The sequence below is a fragment of the Mesoplodon mirus genome, assembly GCF_964341445.2.
Source record: "Mesoplodon mirus genome assembly, chromosome: 2".
Lineage (NCBI taxonomy): Eukaryota > Metazoa > Chordata > Mammalia > Artiodactyla > Ziphiidae > Mesoplodon > Mesoplodon mirus.
In genome coordinates, this window is record NC_138977.1 from 176818063 (window position 1) to 176840624 (window position 22562).

A 22562-nucleotide genomic window follows, 5' to 3' on the forward strand; every position below is an offset into this window, starting at 1 on the left:
TTAATGTTGAACTTACAGTTTTAATCCTTACAAATCATTGTTCCTGTTCATCACTGATGAATGGATAAACAAAATGTGGTACACATCCATACAATGGAATGGTATTCAGTTATAAAAAGAAATCGAGTTCTGATACATGCTACAACATGGATGAACCTTGAAAACATGATGCTAAGTGAAAGAAGCCACATATAACCAAAGGCCACATATTTCATGATTCCATTTTTATGAAATGTCCAAAACAGGCAAATCCACAGAGACAGAAAATATATTAGTTGTTGCCAGAGGCTGCAGGAAGGAGAGAGTTGGGGGTGACTGCTAACAGATGCAGGCTCTCTTCTGAGGGTGATGGAGATGTTCTGGAATTACTGGTGATGGTCACAACACAGGGATATACTAAGAACCAGTTTTAAATGGCATATTTTATGCGAATTTCATCTCAATTTTTTTAACTACAGAAACAGTCAATGTTCCAATAAAGAGAATCATGGTATCAGCATGATCACAATTAGAATAAAAAAGGCATAACATGAAAATGTCACAATTACTGGGCAAGGGAAATTCTGATGACACATTTAAGGGCACATTAAAGGATAAAACTGCTATTGCTGTTAAAACATGTGAAGGTGATCCTTCCCAGAAACTGAAATTAAAATTTTTACAAGAAGCCAAAATCCTCAAGCAATATAATCATCCCAGTACTGTCAAATTTATCAAAGTTCGCACACAAATACAGCCTATCTACATGATTAAGGAACTGGTTCCAGGAGGCGATTTCCTCTCCTTTCTGAGAAAGAAGGACGAGCTAAAACAGTTAGTGAAATTTTCATTAGCTGCTGCTTCTGGATGGCAAATCTCGAGTAAACATTGTATACACAGGAACCTTGCTGCAAGAAACTGCCTGGAGGTGAAAATAAGGTTCTGAAAATCAGTGACTTTGGAATGTCTCGTCAAGAGGATGGTGGTGTGGGACTTCCCTGGTGGCACAGTGGTTAGGAATCCGCCTGCCAATGCAGGGGACACAGGTTTGAGCCCTGGTCTGGGAAGATCCCACATGCCGCAGAGCAGCTAGGCCCGTGCACCACAACTACTGAGCCTGCGCTCTAGAGCCCGTGAGCCGGAACTACTGAGCCCACGTGCCACAACTACTGAAGCCCGCGGGCCCTGAGCCTGAGCTCTGCAACAAGAGAAGCCACCGCAGTGAGAAGCCCACACACCGCAACGGAAAGTAGCCCCTGCTCGCGCAATTAGAGAAAGCCCGCGTGCAGCAAACGAAGACCCAGTGCAGCCAAAAATAAATAAATATATAAATTTATTTAAAAAAAGAGGATGGTGGTGTGTATTCATCTTCTGATTTAAAGCAGATTCCCATTAAATGGACAGCACCAGAAGCTCTTAATTATAGGAGATACCATTCTGAGAGTGACGCACGGAGCTTTGGCGTCCTCCTCTAGGAGACCTTCAGCTTAGGGGTCTGTCCATACCCTTGATTGAAAGTCTTCATTATCTGTGCTTGTCCGAGGACTGTTTCTTCTCTTCCTTTCCTCCTGAACTGTCCCATTTCTCTTTCTTTTCTATCTTTCCTTTATCATGCCTGGACTCCTTTTTGCCACCAGAGGAGATTTTATCCATTTTTTCAGATTTAAATGAGTCACCGCCTTTTTCTTTGCCTGACGGTTTTGACTTATTCTTTTCCTTGTCTTTCTCATTTGGATAAGGAGACTCACACGGACTCTCACTTTTGTGTTTTGAAACCCCCATTGTTCCATGTTCCTCTTTCCGCCTCTTGGTTAATAAGTCTGGTGGCACTTCTCGGTCACTGTCTGAGTGATCCCTTTTCCGCTCTTTCCTGTCCTTTTCATCTTTTATTTCTCTTTCTCTGGATCTTTCCCTCAACTTGTCCAAATCTTTCTTGTCCATTTCTCTCTCCTTACTCTTGGACAGTGGTGGAGGAGTATGATTAATGTAGAGCTTTGCTGAAGATTCCTTGAGTTTGATGAGACTGTCCTGTAGAAAATGAATGGAGATGACAGGTGAGCTGGCATAGCTCTCAGAACCCAGAGGAACTTTGGGAAGTACTGTTGAGCAATGTGATGGAGAAGGGTAGGTATCAATTTTGCGACGTTTTAGTTCCCTTTCAACCTCTGCAATATCTGATCGGGGAACAGGTGACTTCAAGGACCCAGAAGCTGGTGTCTTCTCTCCTCCTTTAACATTTTCCTTTAATTTCATTTCCTTTGCTATATCTCTTTCTCTGGATGGCTCCTTCTCTCTTTCCTTTTCTTGAGTCGACTTTGATTCTGCATTGGGGACAGTGGTCTTGAATTTCTCATCTTTAGCTTTTCCTTCCTTCTTGAATTTTTCTTTCTCTTTGTCAGACTTAGGTGTTCTTTCCTTCGTCTCTCTTGCTTTTTCATCTTTACTTGGCCGTTCTTCCTTTGGTTTTTCTTTACCATCTTTACCAAGTACTCGGGCCTCTGGAGTAGTAGCTGGAGTCTTTTCTTTTTTCTCTTTTTCTTTCTCTTTCCCTTTTTCTTTGCCATTTTCTTTAACAGCTTTGCTGTTAGAGCCACTATTTCCATTGCTTGAATTCCCTTTTGGTGTGGCATTAGAAGCTTTATTAACTGCTCTCACACTCCACTGAGATCTCTCCCTTGATTTATCAGTCTCATCGTTACTGCTTTCAACCGATTTAGGTGCACTTCCTGTTGACGATGAAGAAAGCCCACTACAAGGCCCATTTTGTATACTGGCAATTGCATTCCTCGGAGGGGGGTCTTTGTGATGAAACTCCTTTTCAGGTATCATGTATGACTTTCTACTTTTCAACTGCCCAGCGTAGCCCATAGCCAATGCATATAGATCTGGCCTCTTCTCTTTCTCCTCTTGGCAGATTTTATGCACTCTTCTTTCCAAAGCCTGACCCAGATTCAAAACTTTTGGGTACCAAGGAAGTATTTTTGTTAGCACAATCAAGATATTCCTGATGTGAGTACATTCGCCTGTTTCAAGGCAATGTACCGATGCCTTGGTTAGTTTGTAGTGCCATTTATGTACAACGTGTCGAAAATTTTCATAGTCTAATTGATCGGCTTTATTTCCACCATCAAAACCAGTTGCCCGTAATATAGTAAGAAATCCTGGATAATTTCCACATTCCTTTTCATATGTGGCTCTATCACTGTGCCACCTGGTCACAGTCTCTAACATGCAGCAAAGGAATCTTCCATATCGACTAGCTTCATTTTCAGTACAGCTTGCGACTGTGTAAATTATACCAGAGAAAACTCGATCATAGCAAAGAAGTGTGGAAAACTTTGGAGTTTTCTGTCGATGTACCAATTCAACAAAACGAGCACAGTAAACAGCATCAGTTGCTGAAAAAATGCATCGAGGAAATATACACAGCTGTAGAAATTTTGTGATGGTCTCATTTTTGGTAGATTTTGCTAAAAGCCAACTGTCCTTTTCCAGTTTCAGTCTCTGTAGCACTCGCTGTACATGTTCCATCTGCTTCTTTTCTTCTTCAAGAAGCTTGTCCTGAAGGGCAGTACATCGCTCCTTCTCTTTTTTCTTTTTATTTGGAGGCATTTCCTGATTGTCATCAATTGCTTTCATCTGGACTTTAAGTTTATTGACTTCCCGTTCATAGCTGGTATGTGGAACTGCAAGGTCATACATTGTCAGTGACCAGAATGTGGCATAGAACTGAGGGCTGATGTCATCCCAGACTTTGGAAACACATAAGGAAACCACTGCTTCATGCACAGGAGCCATCACCATTTCACATGATGTAATGTACTTGTGAACTTTATGTTGCTGTTTATTTCCCTTCCCTGATTTTTTAAGTTCATCATACTTGGACGAAATACGGTGTGCATACATTGGCCTAGACAGGAAAAATGCTGCATCATGGGGTGTGTGAAATTCATTACAGAGCACATCCATTGAAGGCACTCGCTTTATATAATCCTCTGTGCTTAGATTAGACGCTAAAAAGCCACCAAACTGTACCAGGGTATCATGACACTGATCATAGAGCTTTCCCACAAGTTTCAAATGTTTCTCTCCACCTTCCTGAAAGATTACCCCATTCCTCTGCTGAGCCATAAGCACATAGAGAGGAAGAGCAAGATCATGGTCTAATAGTGCATCCTTTAATCTCTGGGAGGATTTTTTAGTGTTTCTTATCTGGCCAAAGTAACCACCCTCAGCTTTTAGTTGCTCTCCACCAGTCATGGCCTCTAGTTGCTCCACTGTCATTTCTTCTGTAATTTCTATCCCTGCCATTTTCTGTACCACTTCTTTCAATATAAGCAGGTCACAACTTTTGCCTGCCTTTAGCTGATTAGCCACATATTGAAGAAGACCAGCAAGATCAATTGGATATTTACGAAAAACTGCACCACAGAAACTAGCCAGACTCTGAAGCCAGCTTGAGATGGTTGTGTCGTCATGTTTCATTCTCTCCTTTTCTGGATTAGCTAAAGCTTCAATGATACAATAGGCCAAGACGTCATAATTCAGTGACGTGAGGTATTTCAATGAATCCACTACAGGCGTTATTAGGTTATCATACTTCTGTATTTGTGACAAGATATAATCAAACAAAATGGTTGGATTGCTGTGGCTCAACTTCCCAATTTGTCTTCCAGAGGGCTTCACATTTTCCTTGGTTAGACGCTTCATGATATATTTGGCTCTGTCTATTGTTTGAGCTTTAACTTTTACTAGAAGTGGATGACTGTTGTAAGTTTCATTCTTCCACTGGCCATACAGACGATATCTATGCTGGTATGGAAATGTTTTAAACATTCCCCACAGTTCCTCAGACATACAAGCATTGCAGCCCATCAAAGAAAGAGATGGAAGTAATACCTGGCCAGTAATGCTAAGCAAGCAGCTAAGGATAATTTCCGTCTTCTCTTTATCTTCTTGTTTGCTTCCGTCAGACTGAAACGCCTTCATAAATGACTTGCCTATCCGCACCACTTTTGCGAATAAAATGGGATCGTGAGAAAGGTGAGGACCAAGGTAACAGAACATATTGAAGACGTCTCTCCTCAAATCTTCAAAGCTCTCTGCTTGTTTTGGTGCTCTCTCGTTTTGCAAAGCATCAACAGGTGAGCCTTTAGCACCTTTAGGAACGCCAACTCTTCGGTAGAGAGGCTCAATAGTTATATGAATAAGCTTGCAAATAGCAAGGGCTATTAGTTTATGTGAAGCTGCATAGTATGGAGGCATCTGATCCATAATGTTCTGTGCATGCTGCCAATCACCAATCTTTAACAAGGCTTCCAACAAACCAAGTTTTTGGTTGTCAGGTGGCTTCTCCACTTTCTCCTCTTCTTTTTCCTTTTCTTTCTCTCGTTGGTCAATTTTATCGGAAGACAGTACAACCATTGTAAGTTTTCTAACAATCTGCTTAGCTGCTACAATTTCTCGCTTGTGTTCATCCATAATGCAATCATCAGCTGGAAGAAGATGTACATAAAGATCATCGAAATCAATAAGGTTAAATTGTAGAAGTACTGCTGCAACTCTGTACAAAGATGAAGGAGTCTCTCCATTTGGTTCCTGGTAAAACTTGAATTTGAACCCAAGAATATGACACAGTGTTTGCGGTTCACACATACTCATGTAAGAGTCTAATAAAGATATAAAGAAGTCATCGTGTTCTGGCCTGCATTCAAACACTTCTAAAATGACATCCAGAACTCTATTGGGATCCAGATTAAAGCATCCTATTAAAGATGTGATATTTTCTGAGATCAAATCACTAGAAATATTTCCAGATAGATCTTGCCCCAATTCAGCAATCAGCCTGGCATAACCTTCATTTTCTTCTCTTAACAAATTAAATTTTTGCTGCTTATAAAAGAGTTTTGTCTTGATTTTCACTGACTTTTGATTGAATTGCTGTGATTGTTTGATAAGCCCTAACGATTCCAGTGTTTCTGGATCCAAGCGTTCCTTTAGAACTGTGTCTGAAACGAAATACAAACATGCTAATACCAACTGTGTAAAACAGTCTCTCTTGCTTTTTTCTTCTAGACAATTTGTCTCAGTATCTAATATGCAGAATACGTCAGCAAGAAGGGAGGGCATATCCTCACAAAATTCACTAATGTCGTTAAGAACATTAGATGCCTGTTCATGCTTTAGATTTCCTTTAACGACATGGTATGATAACTCATAAAGAGCTTGCTGGAAATCTCTATAAGTTGAACTATCATGGCTTTTATGTTCACTGAGGATCCGGCATAAATGCAAAAATTCACCTCTCCCTGATTTCTCCCAGTTCTTTATCCACTCTGCGGGAAGCACGACAGCTGCGTCCGCCATCTTCCCCTCACTAGGAGCAAAAACCCGATGTGCAGCAGGCGAGCGAGGGGTCGAAGGGGAGCACCGCCCACGGGAATGCCGGGAGCCGCGTCTGTGTGCTCATAATTAGCTGCGTGACGTTGGGCGAGTCTGCTCATCTCTCCAAGACTCTGCCCTTACCTGTAAAATGTAGAAAACACCACCCCCTCTCAGGGCTGTTGTAGAATGCAGTGAAATGTATAGGAAATGTATAGGAAGATGCTTAGCACTGCCCCTGGCACTTGGTAAATTGTGGTGGCTGCCTTGTCCAGGCTGGATAGCCCTTGATTATCAAGTCCTGAATTCATGGCCTTCTTTTTCCCTGGCTGGAAAGTTTATAACTACAACTTTAATTTCATTAATAGATATAGGACTTTTCAAGTTATCTGTTTCTTCCTGAGTGAGCTTTGGTAGTTTGTATCTTTGAAGGCATTTGTCCATTTCACCCCAGAGTTGGAATGTTCCAGTCTCTGGCATAAAGTTCAAGTGAAAGTAGGCCTGAGGCTCATCTGAGAAACAGCCATGAATCCACCTGGCCAAGGTGGAGCACCTTAAATTCAGTTAGAGACTCACCATGTGACACTGGAATAAGGAGACTGGACCAGAGGAGGGGCTCCTAACCATTTCCGATTACAGCCCCCTCCAGGTGAGGAAAACGATGTCCCTCTCCTGGAGAAGGATATCACCACACAAAAATATGCATGTACTTTCAGAAGGTGTCAGGCCCCCTGAGGCTGGTCTGAGGATCCCTTAGTGCCCCCAAGGTTAAGAAAAGTGATAGCTGATGGTCAGTATAGGTCAGTATATGGTCAGTATAGGGATAGGGGATTTAAAAAAATGGTTATTATGGGATTACATGAAATCATGTGTGTGAAACTTTTGAAAATTGTAAAATACTATAGAATTTAAAAAATAAAAAGAGAATCAAAAAAACTTTTTATTTTATAATAATTTTAGATTTACAGAAGAGCTTCAAAGACAGCGTGATTTACCTCTCCCAGTGTCGACATCTCACATACCAACAGTACATTGTCAAAGTTAAGAAATGAACATTGGTACATTACCATTAACTAAGTTCTGGACTTTATTTGGATCTTGCCAGTTACTCCACTAATGCCCTCTCTCTGCTCCATGAGGCCATCCAGTTTACCTCATTCATTTCATTGTCGTGTCTCCTTAGTCTCTTGTAATTTGTGATATTATTCAGTCTTCCTTGTCTTTCATGGTTCAGATACTTTGGTGAGTGGTGGTCAGGAATTTTCAGTTGAGGTTTGTCTGAGGTTTTCTCATGAATCCACTGGGGTTATGCATTTGGGGGAAGCACACCGCAGAGATGAAGTGACCTGCTCATCACATCTAATTCGGGGTACACGATATCAATGTGACTTTTTCCTGGTGATGTTATCATTGATCACCTGGGTTAGGTGATGTCTGTCAGTTTTCTCCACTAGAGCATACTTTCCTCCTCTTTCCATATTGTATCTGTTAGAAGCTAGTCAGTAAGTCCTGCCCACAGGTCCCAGGATAACTGCCATGCTTTCCCATGACCCGCCTCCCTTGCCACTCTTGAGAGTGAGATATGGGAATGTAGAGTTCCTTCTCCTTCCCCTGAACGTGCCTCTATCTGGATAGGATGTGCACAACTGAGGCCGCCATTTAACGACCAAGGGGGCCAACATCCTGAAGACAATGCCCACACGTCAGGGATAGCAGTGCAGAAGGATGGACAGAACATGGGCTCCTGATGATGTTGTCAATCTGTGAACAAATATTTAATGAACAAATGAACATAATGGGAAGAGCTCTCTAGTTTTTGCCCAGCTATTTCACAAACGTTTCGAGGGGGCTCATAAGGAAGAAACCTAATAACATTCTGTGCCAGTGATTTTCCCTCCCACGGACTTGCTGTTAAGTGGGATGATACATTTTCTTGTATAAGATGGTTAGAGTTGGGTTTCTTCTTGCTTATAGCAGAAAGAAAACGGATACTCTACCCTTTTAGAAAAATCCTCCTGCAAACAAGCAACCTTTTTGAAATACCTCTCTGGAGACTCTTACAGAGATGTCCTTTAAACACGGCTGATGTTTTTATCTGAGAGAGAAAGTGTGTGTGTACTTGTGTGTAAAGGCAGCAGGACATAGAGTGTTGAGCAGAAGAGCAACCAGCTAAGAGAAGCAGGTGGGAGAAAAAGCTCAACCGAAGGCATCGAGTGCTTACCGTTCCCACAAGAGGGATAAAGGAGAGGAGAGGACAGTTTTCACTCAGTGGGTATTGCATGCCAGGCAATAGGAGCTCTAAATACATGATTTTATCGACTCCCCATGATGGGCTTAGAGATTTAAAGTGGCTTAAAATCTGACTCCAAAGTCCTGCCACTTTCCTTTACCACCCCAATCCAATCCTTAGACAAGATCTCTAGAAATGTCCCCAGTCCCTCCACTTTTCTCCATCTCCGGCGTTACCACCCTGATCCAAGCCCCATCATCCATTTCCCGGTCTGCGGCATCTCGCACCTAACTGGTGTCTCAACTGCCAACCTCACTCCTCCTCCCTATGGTCTGTTGTCTGCACTGTCTATTGGTCGCTCCTCTCTCCAGAATGATTCAAGGACATCTCAGTGTGCGAATCCAAACTCTTTCCTGTGGTCCCTTCGGATTTCCACGATCTGGTCCTGCTTGTCTCTGCAGGCTCATCTTGTACATTTTTCACTCCACTCACCGAGCTCCAGCTTCCTTGGCTTTCTTACTGTTCTTCCAGGTACTTCCGAACTTAGGGCCTTTGCCCATTTGTCCTCTTTGCCTGGAATGCAACATCATCCACCATTTCTTGGCATGGCTGATGTTTTTCAACCTGCAGGTCCTGACACAGGAAGCTTTCACTGAGCACACCAGGGTAGCTCCTCTCTGTGTGTCACCCAGGGTACTCCCTTTATTACCTTCATCTCAACTTGAATTATTTTTATTTCTCAGCTACTCTCCTTAACTGACTCCCCTGTTTAGAATGTTGGCTCCATGAAGGCTAGGACCTTCTCACCGCTGTGCCGCCAGCACTCAGAACCATGTTTAGCACATGGTAGGTGCTCCATAAATACTTAATGAACAAATGAACATAACTGGAAGAGCTCTCTATTTATTGCCCAGCTATTCCACAAAGGTTTCGAGGTGGCTCATAAAGAAGAAACCTAGTAACACAGAAAAATGTAAATGAACACCGAGAACATCAGAAATAGGGAGAGTGTAAATTAAATTACAAGAGCAACACCAGATACTTAAACCAATGCAATTCTTAAAAATGAGCCTAATCTTGGCTACGGGTTCCCTTTGTAAATAGTTCAATAAAGCCCTTTGTAAACGGCAAGGGGTTCTAGACATGGACTTCCTGCCCACCCAGCCTCACCTGACTGAATCAGAACGGTCACTTACCTGAACTGGGCCAAACTCTCTCACACTTGGACCAAGAGATACAGAGAAGGATTTGGACAGGGGGTGATATGTTCTGGAACTATGAAAAGAACAAGCCTTGGGCCATGGGCAAGGAGATGGAGCAGCTGGAAAAGCAAGCGTGGGAAGAGGAGCAGGAGTCCAGCATGGCCATGCGGAGATGGAGCAGCGGAAGAGCTCATGCAGCTTCAGAGAAGACGGTGGCAGCTGTAGCTGTCTGCTGACTCCCCAGTTCCCATGAGGCCATCTGAATTTCCCCAGTTAGATCAGCAGGACTCTGCTGGGTCCTTCTGACAAATCTTTTTCTTGAGCTTCTAAGTCTCTGTTTTTGGTCATCATGTGGTGCTGAGGCCAGGATTGATTGATAAGAGACGATAACACTGAGTCACACTAGGCTAGATTGTGCTGCAGTAACAAACATCCCCCCAGACTGAGTGGCTTACAAAGCAAAGACCTATTTACCACTTCTGCTACATATCCATCAAAGGTTGACTGCTGTTCTGCTGCAAAAAATCTTCACTCTGGGACCCAGACTGATGGAATAGCCTGTAGTACCAGTCACTGTGACCATCTCCTGCCTTCACAATCCAGCTGGGACCTTACATCCATGAGAAGTAGGACCTGTGAATGTTTTGTCTCCTTAAGTATTGGCACAAATGTCAACATTTCCGATTTGAGACCCACACCCCCAGAAGAGGCCACTGGGTCATTTGCTAATTCCCCGTTCTTCTTAGTTTTCTGACTTGGTGCTGTGGCCAGGTGTTGCCTCGGGGTTCAGCTCTGGACCCAGGCTGTCCCACCCTAGCCCACCACCCGTCCTAACTAACCAGCAATGGCGAAGCAGGTGGCCCCAAGGGAAGAAGAACCGTGGGAAGTGTTGAATCCTGACTCTACCGCTTATTAGCAGGGTGGCTCTGGGCTACTTGCTCAGCTTCTCTGAGGCTCTGTTCTCTCGTAAAATGGGAGGGATAATAGTGGATAGGATGGTGGTAGGGCGTAACTGGTTTTCAAGGGTTTCACACACTTAGTGCTGTATACATGGTATTGTGGTTACTGTTCTCTTGAAATACGTCAGTAAGTTTGGGGAACTCGAACCAGTGCCTGCAGCAGCTCCCCACTCCAGCCCACCCCAGAGACTGTGGTCCCTGCAGAAGAAGAGACTTTGGCCTCACCGTGCTCCTGACCTTCCACTGCTCTTCCTTTTGCAGAGGCCCTGAGGCAGGAGCTGGCGGAGCAGCGGGCTGCCTGCTCTGAGCACCAGAAGGACTTGGAAGCGCTGCAGGCTGAGCTGAGGGCCCCGGGCAGTGTGGGCAGGCCACAGGCCATCAGCCAGTGTCCAGGGGACAGCGAGGACCGTGCCGGCACTGCAGAGGTCAGCACCCCTGCCCTGCCCATGCCACACCCTTCTTGGAGCAGTGTCAGGGAGAGGCTCTGGGTGCTCGGTCACCCCCTGTCTGAAGGGGGGAAGAACCTCTCTTTCCACAGGCCTGGGGGACACTTGATGAGCCTGCAGGCTCCCATCTTTGGAAAGGAAAAACAAGCTTTAAGTGCAGCGTGTTATTTTAAATGCACATGCAGTGGGATCTCAGGGTGCTGGTGCCAGACAGGGTCCGTCCTGTAGACGGGCAGAGAGTTTCTCAGAACACCTCCCCAGACAGACTCCCCGTCTAGACCTCCCTGTTCCTGTGAGGACAGGTGAGCTTGTCACCAGAGGTCAGTGCTGAGTCTCCTTGAACTTTCTGGTCAGACTCGGCCCATCATCCCCCTCCTTGCCCTCCATAATTCCTACCTTGCTGGGTAGCACAGGGACCTCCTAACAACCCAGGCATCTCTCCCCAGCCCACCACATACGGCTTCAGGTATTCATCTAAAGTGCATCTGTGTAAAGCCTTCAGTGGCTCCCGACTGCTGTGAGAATAAGCTCCCAGTGGTCAGTCTGGCATTGAAAAGCCTTTACCCACTGGCTGCATATCCCTCTCTGCTCTAAATGCAGGCTCTGCATCCTGCCTCACTGCCTTTGCATGTGCCCTGGCCCCTGCCTGGGACCCCTTCCTCCCTCTTCAGTGCCCAGTCAGTCCCTCCGTGCTACGGGCCTCCCCTCCACACCCGTGACCTCTCTACCCTCTGAGCTCCTGGAGCACTTCCTGTTGCTATAGCTCAGCTGGCACCCACCTCTACTGCCTGTCCTGTTGGAGAACCACCACTTCATGGATTCCCTTGTTTCCTCGCCTGGACTAGGCATCCTTTGAGAACAAGCCATGTCTGCTTCATCTCATCCCCCTGCCCCACCCCCAGTGCTCGGCACACAGCTCTGCACACAGTAGAGTCTCCACCAGGGTGTGCAGACGACCACGACTGGTTGGTGTCCCAGCCCTGCTCAAGACCGCAGGAACATGGGGATGGTTCATTCCAGATTTTGCTGGTACTGAGAACCTGAAGACAATTTCTGTGCTTAATGAGAATCATTAACAAATGATGTATCACGATGAGTTCAGCTCAGTTGGTAAAGTCTAGCAGAGGGAAAACAGAATATGATCCATTAAATGTTCTAGGCTGGTGGGGGCCACCTGGACCTGTGGAAGGAGCTAGGGGAAGTGTGGGATGGTGACAGCTGGTGGCTGGAGGGCCCAATATTGGGCCCTCTGCAATGAATGACAGGCTTGCCTGAGGGCTACGGAGAGAGACCCGGGCTGGGTAGATGAGACGGTACCTGGTCATCCACACCCAATCCTCACCTACACCTCACTGGAGGGAAGCCCTGAACCCTCCGGGAGGAACAGCAAGGCCCTGGGTGATGTCCCCCACAGAGAAGAAGTATATCCACAAGAAGGAACAGCCCCAGGCAGCAGGAGTGAAAGGGGGGTGCAACGTCAGGATGCATTCCCAGCGTGGCCACCACTGCAGGTAAGTGGTGTTGCATCCACTGGGATCTTCTGAGGAGCCCCATGAAAGAATTCTCAAATCTGTCGCAGCCAAGTACAGAGGGGGATGCACTTATCCAGCAGCTTCTCCCTCCCACCAGTCAAGGGTGGCCCCACAGGACTTTAACCCCACAGGCTCTTCAGGTCATGCAGGTGTGAGTGCCGGGTGGTGCCCATGGGCATCCCACACTATGCAAACCCCAGGGCTGGAACCAAGAGGTACAGGGCCTGGGCCGCACACGCTCCCTGTGCAATGCTGTTCAGTCTTTGGAAGGAACAGATGCACAAACCTTCAGGCCCGTTTGCATGGACTTGAAAACTGCTACATTCACTAATCGGGGATGAACGCTGACCCCATTTAATGGTGGATATCAGTCTTTGTATTTCTGTCTGAACCATTGACATTCAAGCATCATTTCGCAGCAAGCATTCATTTGGCACCTGCTGAATCCCAGCCACTGTGCTAGGTGCTATAGGATTGGGAAGAGGAAGAGGAGATGGCTCCTTCCCGGAACAGCTGCTGGTCTGGTGGAGGAAACCAGCATTTCAACAAATCAGTGCACTTCCTTATAACCTCTACACGGAGAGGATCTAGCTCTCAGAGAAGAGAAAGCTTGTCGCCTCTCCCCTGAGGGGTCGAGAAGGCATCACCAAGGCAGGAATGGTTGGGTGTGGAAGGCACCCTAGGTAAAGAGACGGGCAAGGGCAAGTGCGGGGCAGTGGATTACAACTGTGGTGGCCTTAGAGTCACCTGGGAGCCTTTTTCAAAAGACACAGGGCTGGGACGTACCCAGACCCGCTGTATCAGAATCCTGTGAGGTGATGTGACATTGTTATCGTTCAGCAAATATTCACTCTCCCCTTCCCCTGCCCTGTGTGGTTTCGCCCCAAGTTCCCATGTTGAAGCCCTAACCACCAATAGGATGGAATTTGGGAATGAGATCTTTGGGGGGTAATTAGTGAATTAGTGTCGTAACAAGAAGAGACTCAGAGACATCCTACCCCCCTTCCCCCCCACCCCCCCACTCCACACATGTGCAGTGTTGGGCTTGTTTTCATTTAAGCCACATTCTTGGCTCACCAGCATTATTAGACTTTTTGAGGGCCACATTTGGCCAACTCTCAAAGCAGGAAACTTTAAGAGACTAGACGTGAGCTCCTGAATCAGGAGCCCGATTTGGGTTCCAGGCTGGGTCTTTGCCGCGGCACATCTCTGGCCCTTGTCTGCCACTGCGCCTCCTGCAAACGGCTCTTCTGGCTGCTTTCTCCCTAGGAGGGGGCCGGTCCGGGCCAGGCGGGCTCCCCGACGGGCAAGGGCGCCGGCGAGCAGGAGCCGAGAGAGCGGTGCGGCCTCTGGGAGGACAACTCGCAGCTCAAGGAAACAGTGCGGCGGCTGCAGGCCGAGGTGGAACAGCACCGGCAGGAGGCGCTGCAGCTCCGCCACCAGCGCAGGTAGCTCTGCGGGTCGGGGCTTCTCTCCTCTGCCCCTTGGTGAGCCTCTGGGATCTAAGATTGGGTTGCACCCTCAGCATCTTCCCAAAGAAAGGACTCCCTAGTACGCCAGCACTTCACTGATGTTACTCCTTTGACCCATGGAAAGGATCAGTGGTCTAGGAATTCTAGATCTCATTAGCCCTGAAATGGGGGGAGGGGTACCCTATTTCCCTACAGATCAGGGAATTTATGGAATCAAACTTAACGATGCCAAAAGTATCCTCAAAACTAGCCTTAGGGAGTCAGTGCAGTGGAATAGTTAAGACAGTTCTGTGTGCTCTTTTTTTTTTTTTTTTTTTTCAAATTTTAATCTAAGGCTTAACGCATTACACTTTATTGATGAAAATACTACATTCACATAATTCATAAAACCAGAGCTAGAAGGGCCTTAGAAAATAATCACACTTGCATGGTATGCTGACAAATAAGTTACATATCGTTTCTGTACAGTATTCTCTTCACACCATGTATAATCTTGACATTACCAATTATAATTATAGATACATTAATGTTGAACTTACAGTTTTAATCCTTACAAATCATTGTTCCTGTTCATCACTGATGAATGGATAAACAAAATGTGGTACACATCCATACAATGGAATGGTATTCAGTTATAAAAAGAAATCGAGTTCTGATACATGCTACAACATGGATGAACCTTGAAAACATGATGCTAAGTGAAAGAAGCCACATATAACCAAAGGCCACATATTTCATGATTCCATTTTTATGAAATGTCCAAAACAGGCAAATCCACAGAGACAGAAAATATATTAGTTGTTGCCAGAGGCTGCAGGAAGGAGAGAGTTGGGGGTGACTGCTAACAGATGCAGGCTCTCTTCTGAGGGTGATGGAGATGTTCTGGAATTACTGGTGATGGTCACAACACAGGGATATACTAAGAACCAGTTTTAAATGGCATATTTTATGCGAATTTCATCTCAATTTTTTAAACTACAGAAACAGTCAATGTTCCAATAAAGAGAATCATGGTATCAGCATGATCACAATTAGAATAAAAAAGGCATAACATGAAAATGTCACAATTACTGGGCAAGGGAAATTCTGATGACACATTTAAGGGCACATTAAAGGATAAAACTGCTATTGCTGTTAAAACATGTGAAGGTGATCCTTCCCAGAAACTGAAATTAAAATTTTTACAAGAAGCCAAAATCCTCAAGCAATATAATCATCCCAGTACTGTCAAATTTATCAAAGTTCGCACACAAATACAGCCTATCTACATGATTAAGGAACTGGTTCCAGGAGGCGATTTCCTCTCCTTTCTGAGAAAGAAGGACGAGCTAAAACAGTTAGTGAAATTTTCATTAGCTGCTGCTTCTGGATGGCAAATCTCGAGTAAACATTGTATACACAGGAACCTTGCTGCAAGAAACTGCCTGGAGGTGAAAATAAGGTTCTGAAAATCAGTGACTTTGGAATGTCTCGTCAAGAGGATGGTGGTGTGGGACTTCCCTGGTGGCACAGTGGTTAGGAATCCGCCTGCCAATGCAGGGGACACAGGTTTGAGCCCTGGTCTGGGAAGATCCCACATGCCGCAGAGCAGCTAGGCCCGTGCACCACAACTACTGAGCCTGCGCTCTAGAGCCCGTGAGCCGGAACTACTGAGCCCACGTGCCACAACTACTGAAGCCCGCGGGCCCTGAGCCTGAGCTCTGCAACAAGAGAAGCCACCGCAGTGAGAAGCCCACACACCGCAACGGAAAGTAGCCCCTGCTCGCGCAATTAGAGAAAGCCCGCGTGCAGCAAACGAAGACCCAGTGCAGCCAAAAATAAATAAATATATAAATTTATTTAAAAAAAGAGGATGGTGGTGTGTATTCATCTTCTGATTTAAAGCAGATTCCCATTAAATGGACAGCACCAGAAGCTCTTAATTATAGGAGATACCATTCTGAGAGTGACGCATGGAGCTTTGGCGTCCTCCTCTAGGAGACCTTCAGCTTAGGGGTCTGTCCATACCCTTGATTGAAAGTCTTCATTATCTGTGCTTGTCCGAGGACTGTTTCTTCTCTTCCTTTCCTCCTGAACTGTCCCATTTCTCTTTCTTTTCTATCTTTCCTTTATCATGCCTGGACTCCTTTTTGCCACCAGAGGAGATTTTATCCATTTTTTCAGATTTAAATGAGTCACCGCCTTTTTCTTTGCCTGACGGTTTTGACTTATTCTTTTCCTTGTCTTTCTCATTTGGATAAGGAGACTCACACGGACTCTCACTTTTGTGTTTTGAAACCCCCATTGTTCCATGTTCCTCTTTCCGCCTCTTGGTTAATAAGTCTGGTGGCACTTCTCGGTCACTGTCTGAGTGATCCCTTTTCCGCTCTTTCCTGTCCTTTTCATCTTTTATTTCTCTTTCTCTGGATCTTTCCCTCAACTTGTCCAAATCTTTCTTGTCCATTTCTCTCTCCTTACTCTTGGACAGTGGTGGAGGAGTATGATTAATGTAGAGCTTTGCTGAAGATTCCTTGAGTTTGATGAGACTGTCCTGTAGAAAATGAATGGAGATGACAGGTGAGCTGGCATAGCTCTCAGAACCCAGAGGAACTTTGGGAAGTACTGTTGAGCAATGTGATGGAGAAGGGTAGGTATCAATTTTGCGACGTTTTAGTTCCCTTTCAACCTCTGCAATATCTGATCGGGGAACAGGTGACTTCAAGGACCCAGAAGCTGGTGTCTTCTCTCCTCCTTTAACATTTTCCTTTAATTTCATTTCCTTTGCTATATCTCTTTCTCTGGATGGCTCCTTCTCTCTTTCCTTTTCTTGAGTCGACTTTGATTCTGCATTGGGGACAGTGGTCTTGAATTTCTCATCTTTAGCTTTTCCTTCCTTCTTGAATTTTTCTTTCTCTTTGTCAGACTTAGGTGTTCTTTCCTTCGTCTCTCTTGCTTTTTCATCTTTACTTGGCCGTTCTTCCTTTGGTTTTTCTTTACCATCTTTACCAAGTACTCGGGCCTCTGGAGTAGTAGCTGGAGTCTTTTCTTTTTTCTCTTTTTCTTTCTCTTTCCCTTTTTCTTTGCCATTTTCTTTAACAGCTTTGCTGTTAGAGCCACTATTTCCATTGCTTGAATTCCCTTTTGGTGTGGCATTAGAAGCTTTATTAACTGCTCTCACACTCCACTGAGATCTCTCCCTTGATTTATCAGTCTCATCGTTACTGCTTTCAACCGATTTAGGTGCACTTCCTGTTGACGATGAAGAAAGCCCACTACAAGGCCCATTTTGTATACTGGCAATTGCATTCCTCGGAGGGGGGTCTTTGTGATGAAACTCCTTTTCAGGTATCATGTATGACTTTCTACTTTTCAACTGCCCAGCGTAGCCCATAGCCAATGCATATAGATCTGGCCTCTTCTCTTTCTCCTCTTGGCAGATTTTATGCACTCTTCTTTCCAAAGCCTGACCCAGATTCAAAACTTTTGGGTACCAAGGAAGTATTTTTGTTAGCACAATCAAGATATTCCTGATGTGAGTACATTCGCCTGTTTCAAGGCAATGTACCGATGCCTTGGTTAGTTTGTAGTGCCATTTATGTACAACGTGTCGAAAATTTTCATAGTCTAATTGATCGGCTTTATTTCCACCATCAAAACCAGTTGCCCGTAATATAGTAAGAAATCCTGGATAATTTCCACATTCCTTTTCATATGTGGCTCTATCACTGTGCCACCTGGTCACAGTCTCTAACATGCAGCAAAGGAATCTTCCATATCGACTAGCTTCATTTTCAGTACAGCTTGCGACTGTGTAAATTATACCAGAGAAAACTCGATCATAGCAAAGAAGTGTGGAAAACTTTGGAGTTTTCTGTCGATGTACCAATTCAACAAAACGAGCACAGTAAACAGCATCAGTTGCTGAAAAAATGCATCGAGGAAATATACACAGCTGTAGAAATTTTGTGATGGTCTCATTTTTGGTAGATTTTGCTAAAAGCCAACTGTCCTTTTCCAGTTTCAGTCTCTGTAGCACTCGCTGTACATGTTCCATCTGCTTCTTTTCTTCTTCAAGAAGCTTGTCCTGAAGGGCAGTACATCGCTCCTTCTCTTTTTTCTTTTTATTTGGAGGCATTTCCTGATTGTCATCAATTGCTTTCATCTGGACTTTAAGTTTATTGACTTCCCGTTCATAGCTGGTATGTGGAACTGCAAGGTCATACATTGTCAGTGACCAGAATGTGGCATAGAACTGAGGGCTGATGTCATCCCAGACTTTGGAAACACATAAGGAAACCACTGCTTCATGCACAGGAGCCATCACCATTTCACATGATGTAATGTACTTGTGAACTTTATGTTGCTGTTTATTTCCCTTCCCTGATTTTTTAAGTTCATCATACTTGGACGAAATACGGTGTGCATACATTGGCCTAGACAGGAAAAATGCTGCATCATGGGGTGTGTGAAATTCATTACAGAGCACATCCATTGAAGGCACTCGCTTTATATAATCCTCTGTGCTTAGATTAGACGCTAAAAAGCCACCAAACTGTACCAGGGTATCATGACACTGATCATAGAGCTTTCCCACAAGTTTCAAATGTTTCTCTCCACCTTCCTGAAAGATTACCCCATTCCTCTGCTGAGCCATAAGCACATAGAGAGGAAGAGCAAGATCATGGTCTAATAGTGCATCCTTTAATCTCTGGGAGGATTTTTTAGTGTTTCTTATCTGGCCAAAGTAACCACCCTCAGCTTTTAGTTGCTCTCCACCAGTCATGGCCTCTAGTTGCTCCACTGTCATTTCTTCTGTAATTTCTATCCCTGCCATTTTCTGTACCACTTCTTTCAATATAAGCAGGTCACAACTTTTGCCTGCCTTTAGCTGATTAGCCACATATTGAAGAAGACCAGCAAGATCAATTGGATATTTACGAAAAACTGCACCACAGAAACTAGCCAGACTCTGAAGCCAGCTTGAGATGGTTGTGTCGTCATGTTTCATTCTCTCCTTTTCTGGATTAGCTAAAGCTTCAATGATACAATAGGCCAAGACGTCATAATTCAGTGACGTGAGGTATTTCAATGAATCCACTACAGGCGTTATTAGGTTATCATACTTCTGTATTTGTGACAAGATATAATCAAACAAAATGGTTGGATTGCTGTGGCTCAACTTCCCAATTTGTCTTCCAGAGGGCTTCACATTTTCCTTGGTTAGACGCTTCATGATATATTTGGCTCTGTCTATTGTTTGAGCTTTAACTTTTACTAGAAGTGGATGACTGTTGTAAGTTTCATTCTTCCACTGGCCATACAGACGATATCTATGCTGGTATGGAAATGTTTTAAACATTCCCCACAGTTCCTCAGACATACAAGCATTGCAGCCCATCAAAGAAAGAGATGGAAGTAATACCTGGCCAGTAATGCTAAGCAAGCAGCTAAGGATAATTTCCGTCTTCTCTTTATCTTCTTGTTTGCTTCCGTCAGACTGAAACGCCTTCATAAATGACTTGCCTATCCGCACCACTTTTGCGAATAAAATGGGATCGTGAGAAAGGTGAGGACCAAGGTAACAGAACATATTGAAGACGTCTCTCCTCAAATCTTCAAAGCTCTCTGCTTGTTTTGGTGCTCTCTCGTTTTGCAAAGCATCAACAGGTGAGCCTTTAGCACCTTTAGGAACGCCAACTCTTCGGTAGAGAGGCTCAATAGTTATATGAATAAGCTTGCAAATAGCAAGGGCTATTAGTTTATGTGAAGCTGCATAGTATGGAGGCATCTGATCCATAATGTTCTGTGCATGCTGCCAATCACCAATCTTTAACAAGGCTTCCAACAAACCAAGTTTTTGGTTGTCAGGTGGCTTCTCCACTTTCTCCTCTTCTTTTTCCTTTTCTTTCTCTCGTTGGTCAATTTTATCGGAAGACAGTACAACCATTGTAAGTTTTCTAACAATCTGCTTAGCTGCTACAATTTCTCGCTTGTGTTCATCCATAATGCAATCATCAGCTGGAAGAAGATGTACATAAAGATCATCGAAATCAATAAGGTTAAATTGTAGAAGTACTGCTGCAACTCTGTACAAAGATGAAGGAGTCTCTCCATTTGGTTCCTGGTAAAACTTGAATTTGAACCCAAGAATATGACACAGTGTTTGCGGTTCACACATACTCATGTAAGAGTCTAATAAAGATATAAAGAAGTCATCGTGTTCTGGCCTGCATTCAAACACTTCTAAAATGACATCCAGAACTCTATTGGGATCCAGATTAAAGCATCCTATTAAAGATGTGATATTTTCTGAGATCAAATCACTAGAAATATTTCCAGATAGATCTTGCCCCAATTCAGCAATCAGCCTGGCATAACCTTCATTTTCTTCTCTTAACAAATTAAATTTTTGCTGCTTATAAAAGAGTTTTGTCTTGATTTTCACTGACTTTTGATTGAATTGCTGTGATTGTTTGATAAGCCCTAACGATTCCAGTGTTTCTGGATCCAAGCGTTCCTTTAGAACTGTGTCTGAAACGAAATACAAACATGCTAATACCAACTGTGTAAAACAGTCTCTCTTGCTTTTTTCTTCTAGACAATTTGTCTCAGTATCTAATATGCAGAATACGTCAGCAAGAAGGGAGGGCATATCCTCACAAAATTCACTAATGTCGTTAAGAACATTAGATGCCTGTTCATGCTTTAGATTTCCTTTAACGACATGGTATGATAACTCATAAAGAGCTTGCTGGAAATCTCTATAAGTTGAACTATCATGGCTTTTATGTTCACTGAGGATCCGGCATAAATGCAAAAATTCACCTCTCCCTGATTTCTCCCAGTTCTTTATCCACTCTGCGGGAAGCACGACAGCTGCGTCCGCCATCTTCCCCTCACTAGGAGCAAAAACCCGATGTGCAGCAGGCGAGCGAGGGGTCGAAGGGGAGCACCGCCCACGGGAATGCCGGGAGCCGCGTCTGTGTGCTCATAATTAGCTGCGTGACGTTGGGCGAGTCTGCTCATCTCTCCAAGACTCTGCCCTTACCTGTAAAATGTAGAAAACACCACCCCCTCTCAGGGCTGTTGTAGAATGCAGTGAAATGTATAGGAAATGTATAGGAAGATGCTTAGCACTGCCCCTGGCACTTGGTAAATTGTGGTGGCTGCCTTGTCCAGGCTGGATAGCCCTTGATTATCAAGTCCTGAATTCATGGCCTTCTTTTTCCCTGGCTGGAAAGTTTATAACTACAACTTTAATTTCATTAATAGATATAGGACTTTTCAAGTTATCTGTTTCTTCCTGAGTGAGCTTTGGTAGTTTGTATCTTTGAAGGCATTTGTCCATTTCACCCCAGAGTTGGAATGTTCCAGTCTCTGGCATAAAGTTCAAGTGAAAGTAGGCCTGAGGCTCATCTGAGAAACAGCCATGAATCCACCTGGCCAAGGTGGAGCACCTTAAATTCAGTTAGAGACTCACCATGTGACACTGGAATAAGGAGACTGGACCAGAGGAGGGGCTCCTAACCATTTCCGATTACAGCCCCCTCCAGGTGAGGAAAACGATGTCCCTCTCCTGGAGAAGGATATCACCACACAAAAATATGCATGTACTTTCAGAAGGTGTCAGGCCCCCTGAGGCTGGTCTGAGGATCCCTTAGTGCCCCCAAGGTTAAGAAAAGTGATAGCTGATGGTCAGTATAGGTCAGTATATGGTCAGTATAGGGATAGGGGATTTAAAAAAATGGTTATTATGGGATTACATGAAATCATGTGTGTGAAACTTTTGAAAATTGTAAAATACTATAGAATTTAAAAAATAAAAAGAGAATCAAAAAAACTTTTTATTTTATAATAATTTTAGATTTACAGAAGAGCTTCAAAGACAGCGTGATTTACCTCTCCCAGTGTCGACATCTCACATACCAACAGTACATTGTCAAAGTTAAGAAATGAACATTGGTACATTACCATTAACTAAGTTCTGGACTTTATTTGGATCTTGCCAGTTACTCCACTAATGCCCTCTCTCTGCTCCATGAGGCCATCCAGTTTACCTCATTCATTTCATTGTCGTGTCTCCTTAGTCTCTTGTAATTTGTGATATTATTCAGTCTTCCTTGTCTTTCATGGTTCAGATACTTTGGTGAGTGGTGGTCAGGAATTTTCAGTTGAGGTTTGTCTGAGGTTTTCTCATGAATCCACTGGGGTTATGCATTTGGGGGAAGCACACCGCAGAGATGAAGTGACCTGCTCATCACATCTAATTCGGGGTACACGATATCAATGTGACTTTTTCCTGGTGATGTTATCATTGATCACCTGGGTTAGGTGATGTCTGTCAGTTTTCTCCACTAGAGCATACTTTCCTCCTCTTTCCAT

General features: G+C 44.3%; 3 protein-coding genes across 3 annotated transcripts in view; 1 reads left to right on the forward strand and 2 right to left on the reverse strand.

The window, feature by feature from the left end:
* Positions 1–22562, forward strand: part of LOC309816189 (protein FAM184B-like) — a gene marked incomplete at its 5' end in the record, with an annotated part of 185957 nt that overhangs the window by 92122 nt on the left and 71273 nt on the right.
* LOC309791811 (THO complex subunit 2-like) lies at positions 1446–6540 on the reverse strand. Its single transcript, XM_082600916.1, has one exon. It carries the CDS (start codon positions 6343–6345, stop codon positions 1504–1506), a length of 4842 nt encoding a protein of 1613 aa, XP_082457042.1. The 5' UTR covers positions 6346–6540; the 3' UTR covers positions 1446–1503.
* On the reverse strand, positions 15927–21264 carry LOC309791789 (THO complex subunit 2-like). Its single transcript, XM_082600909.1, has one exon. It carries the CDS (start codon positions 21067–21069, stop codon positions 16228–16230), a length of 4842 nt encoding a protein of 1613 aa, XP_082457035.1. The 5' UTR covers positions 21070–21264; the 3' UTR covers positions 15927–16227.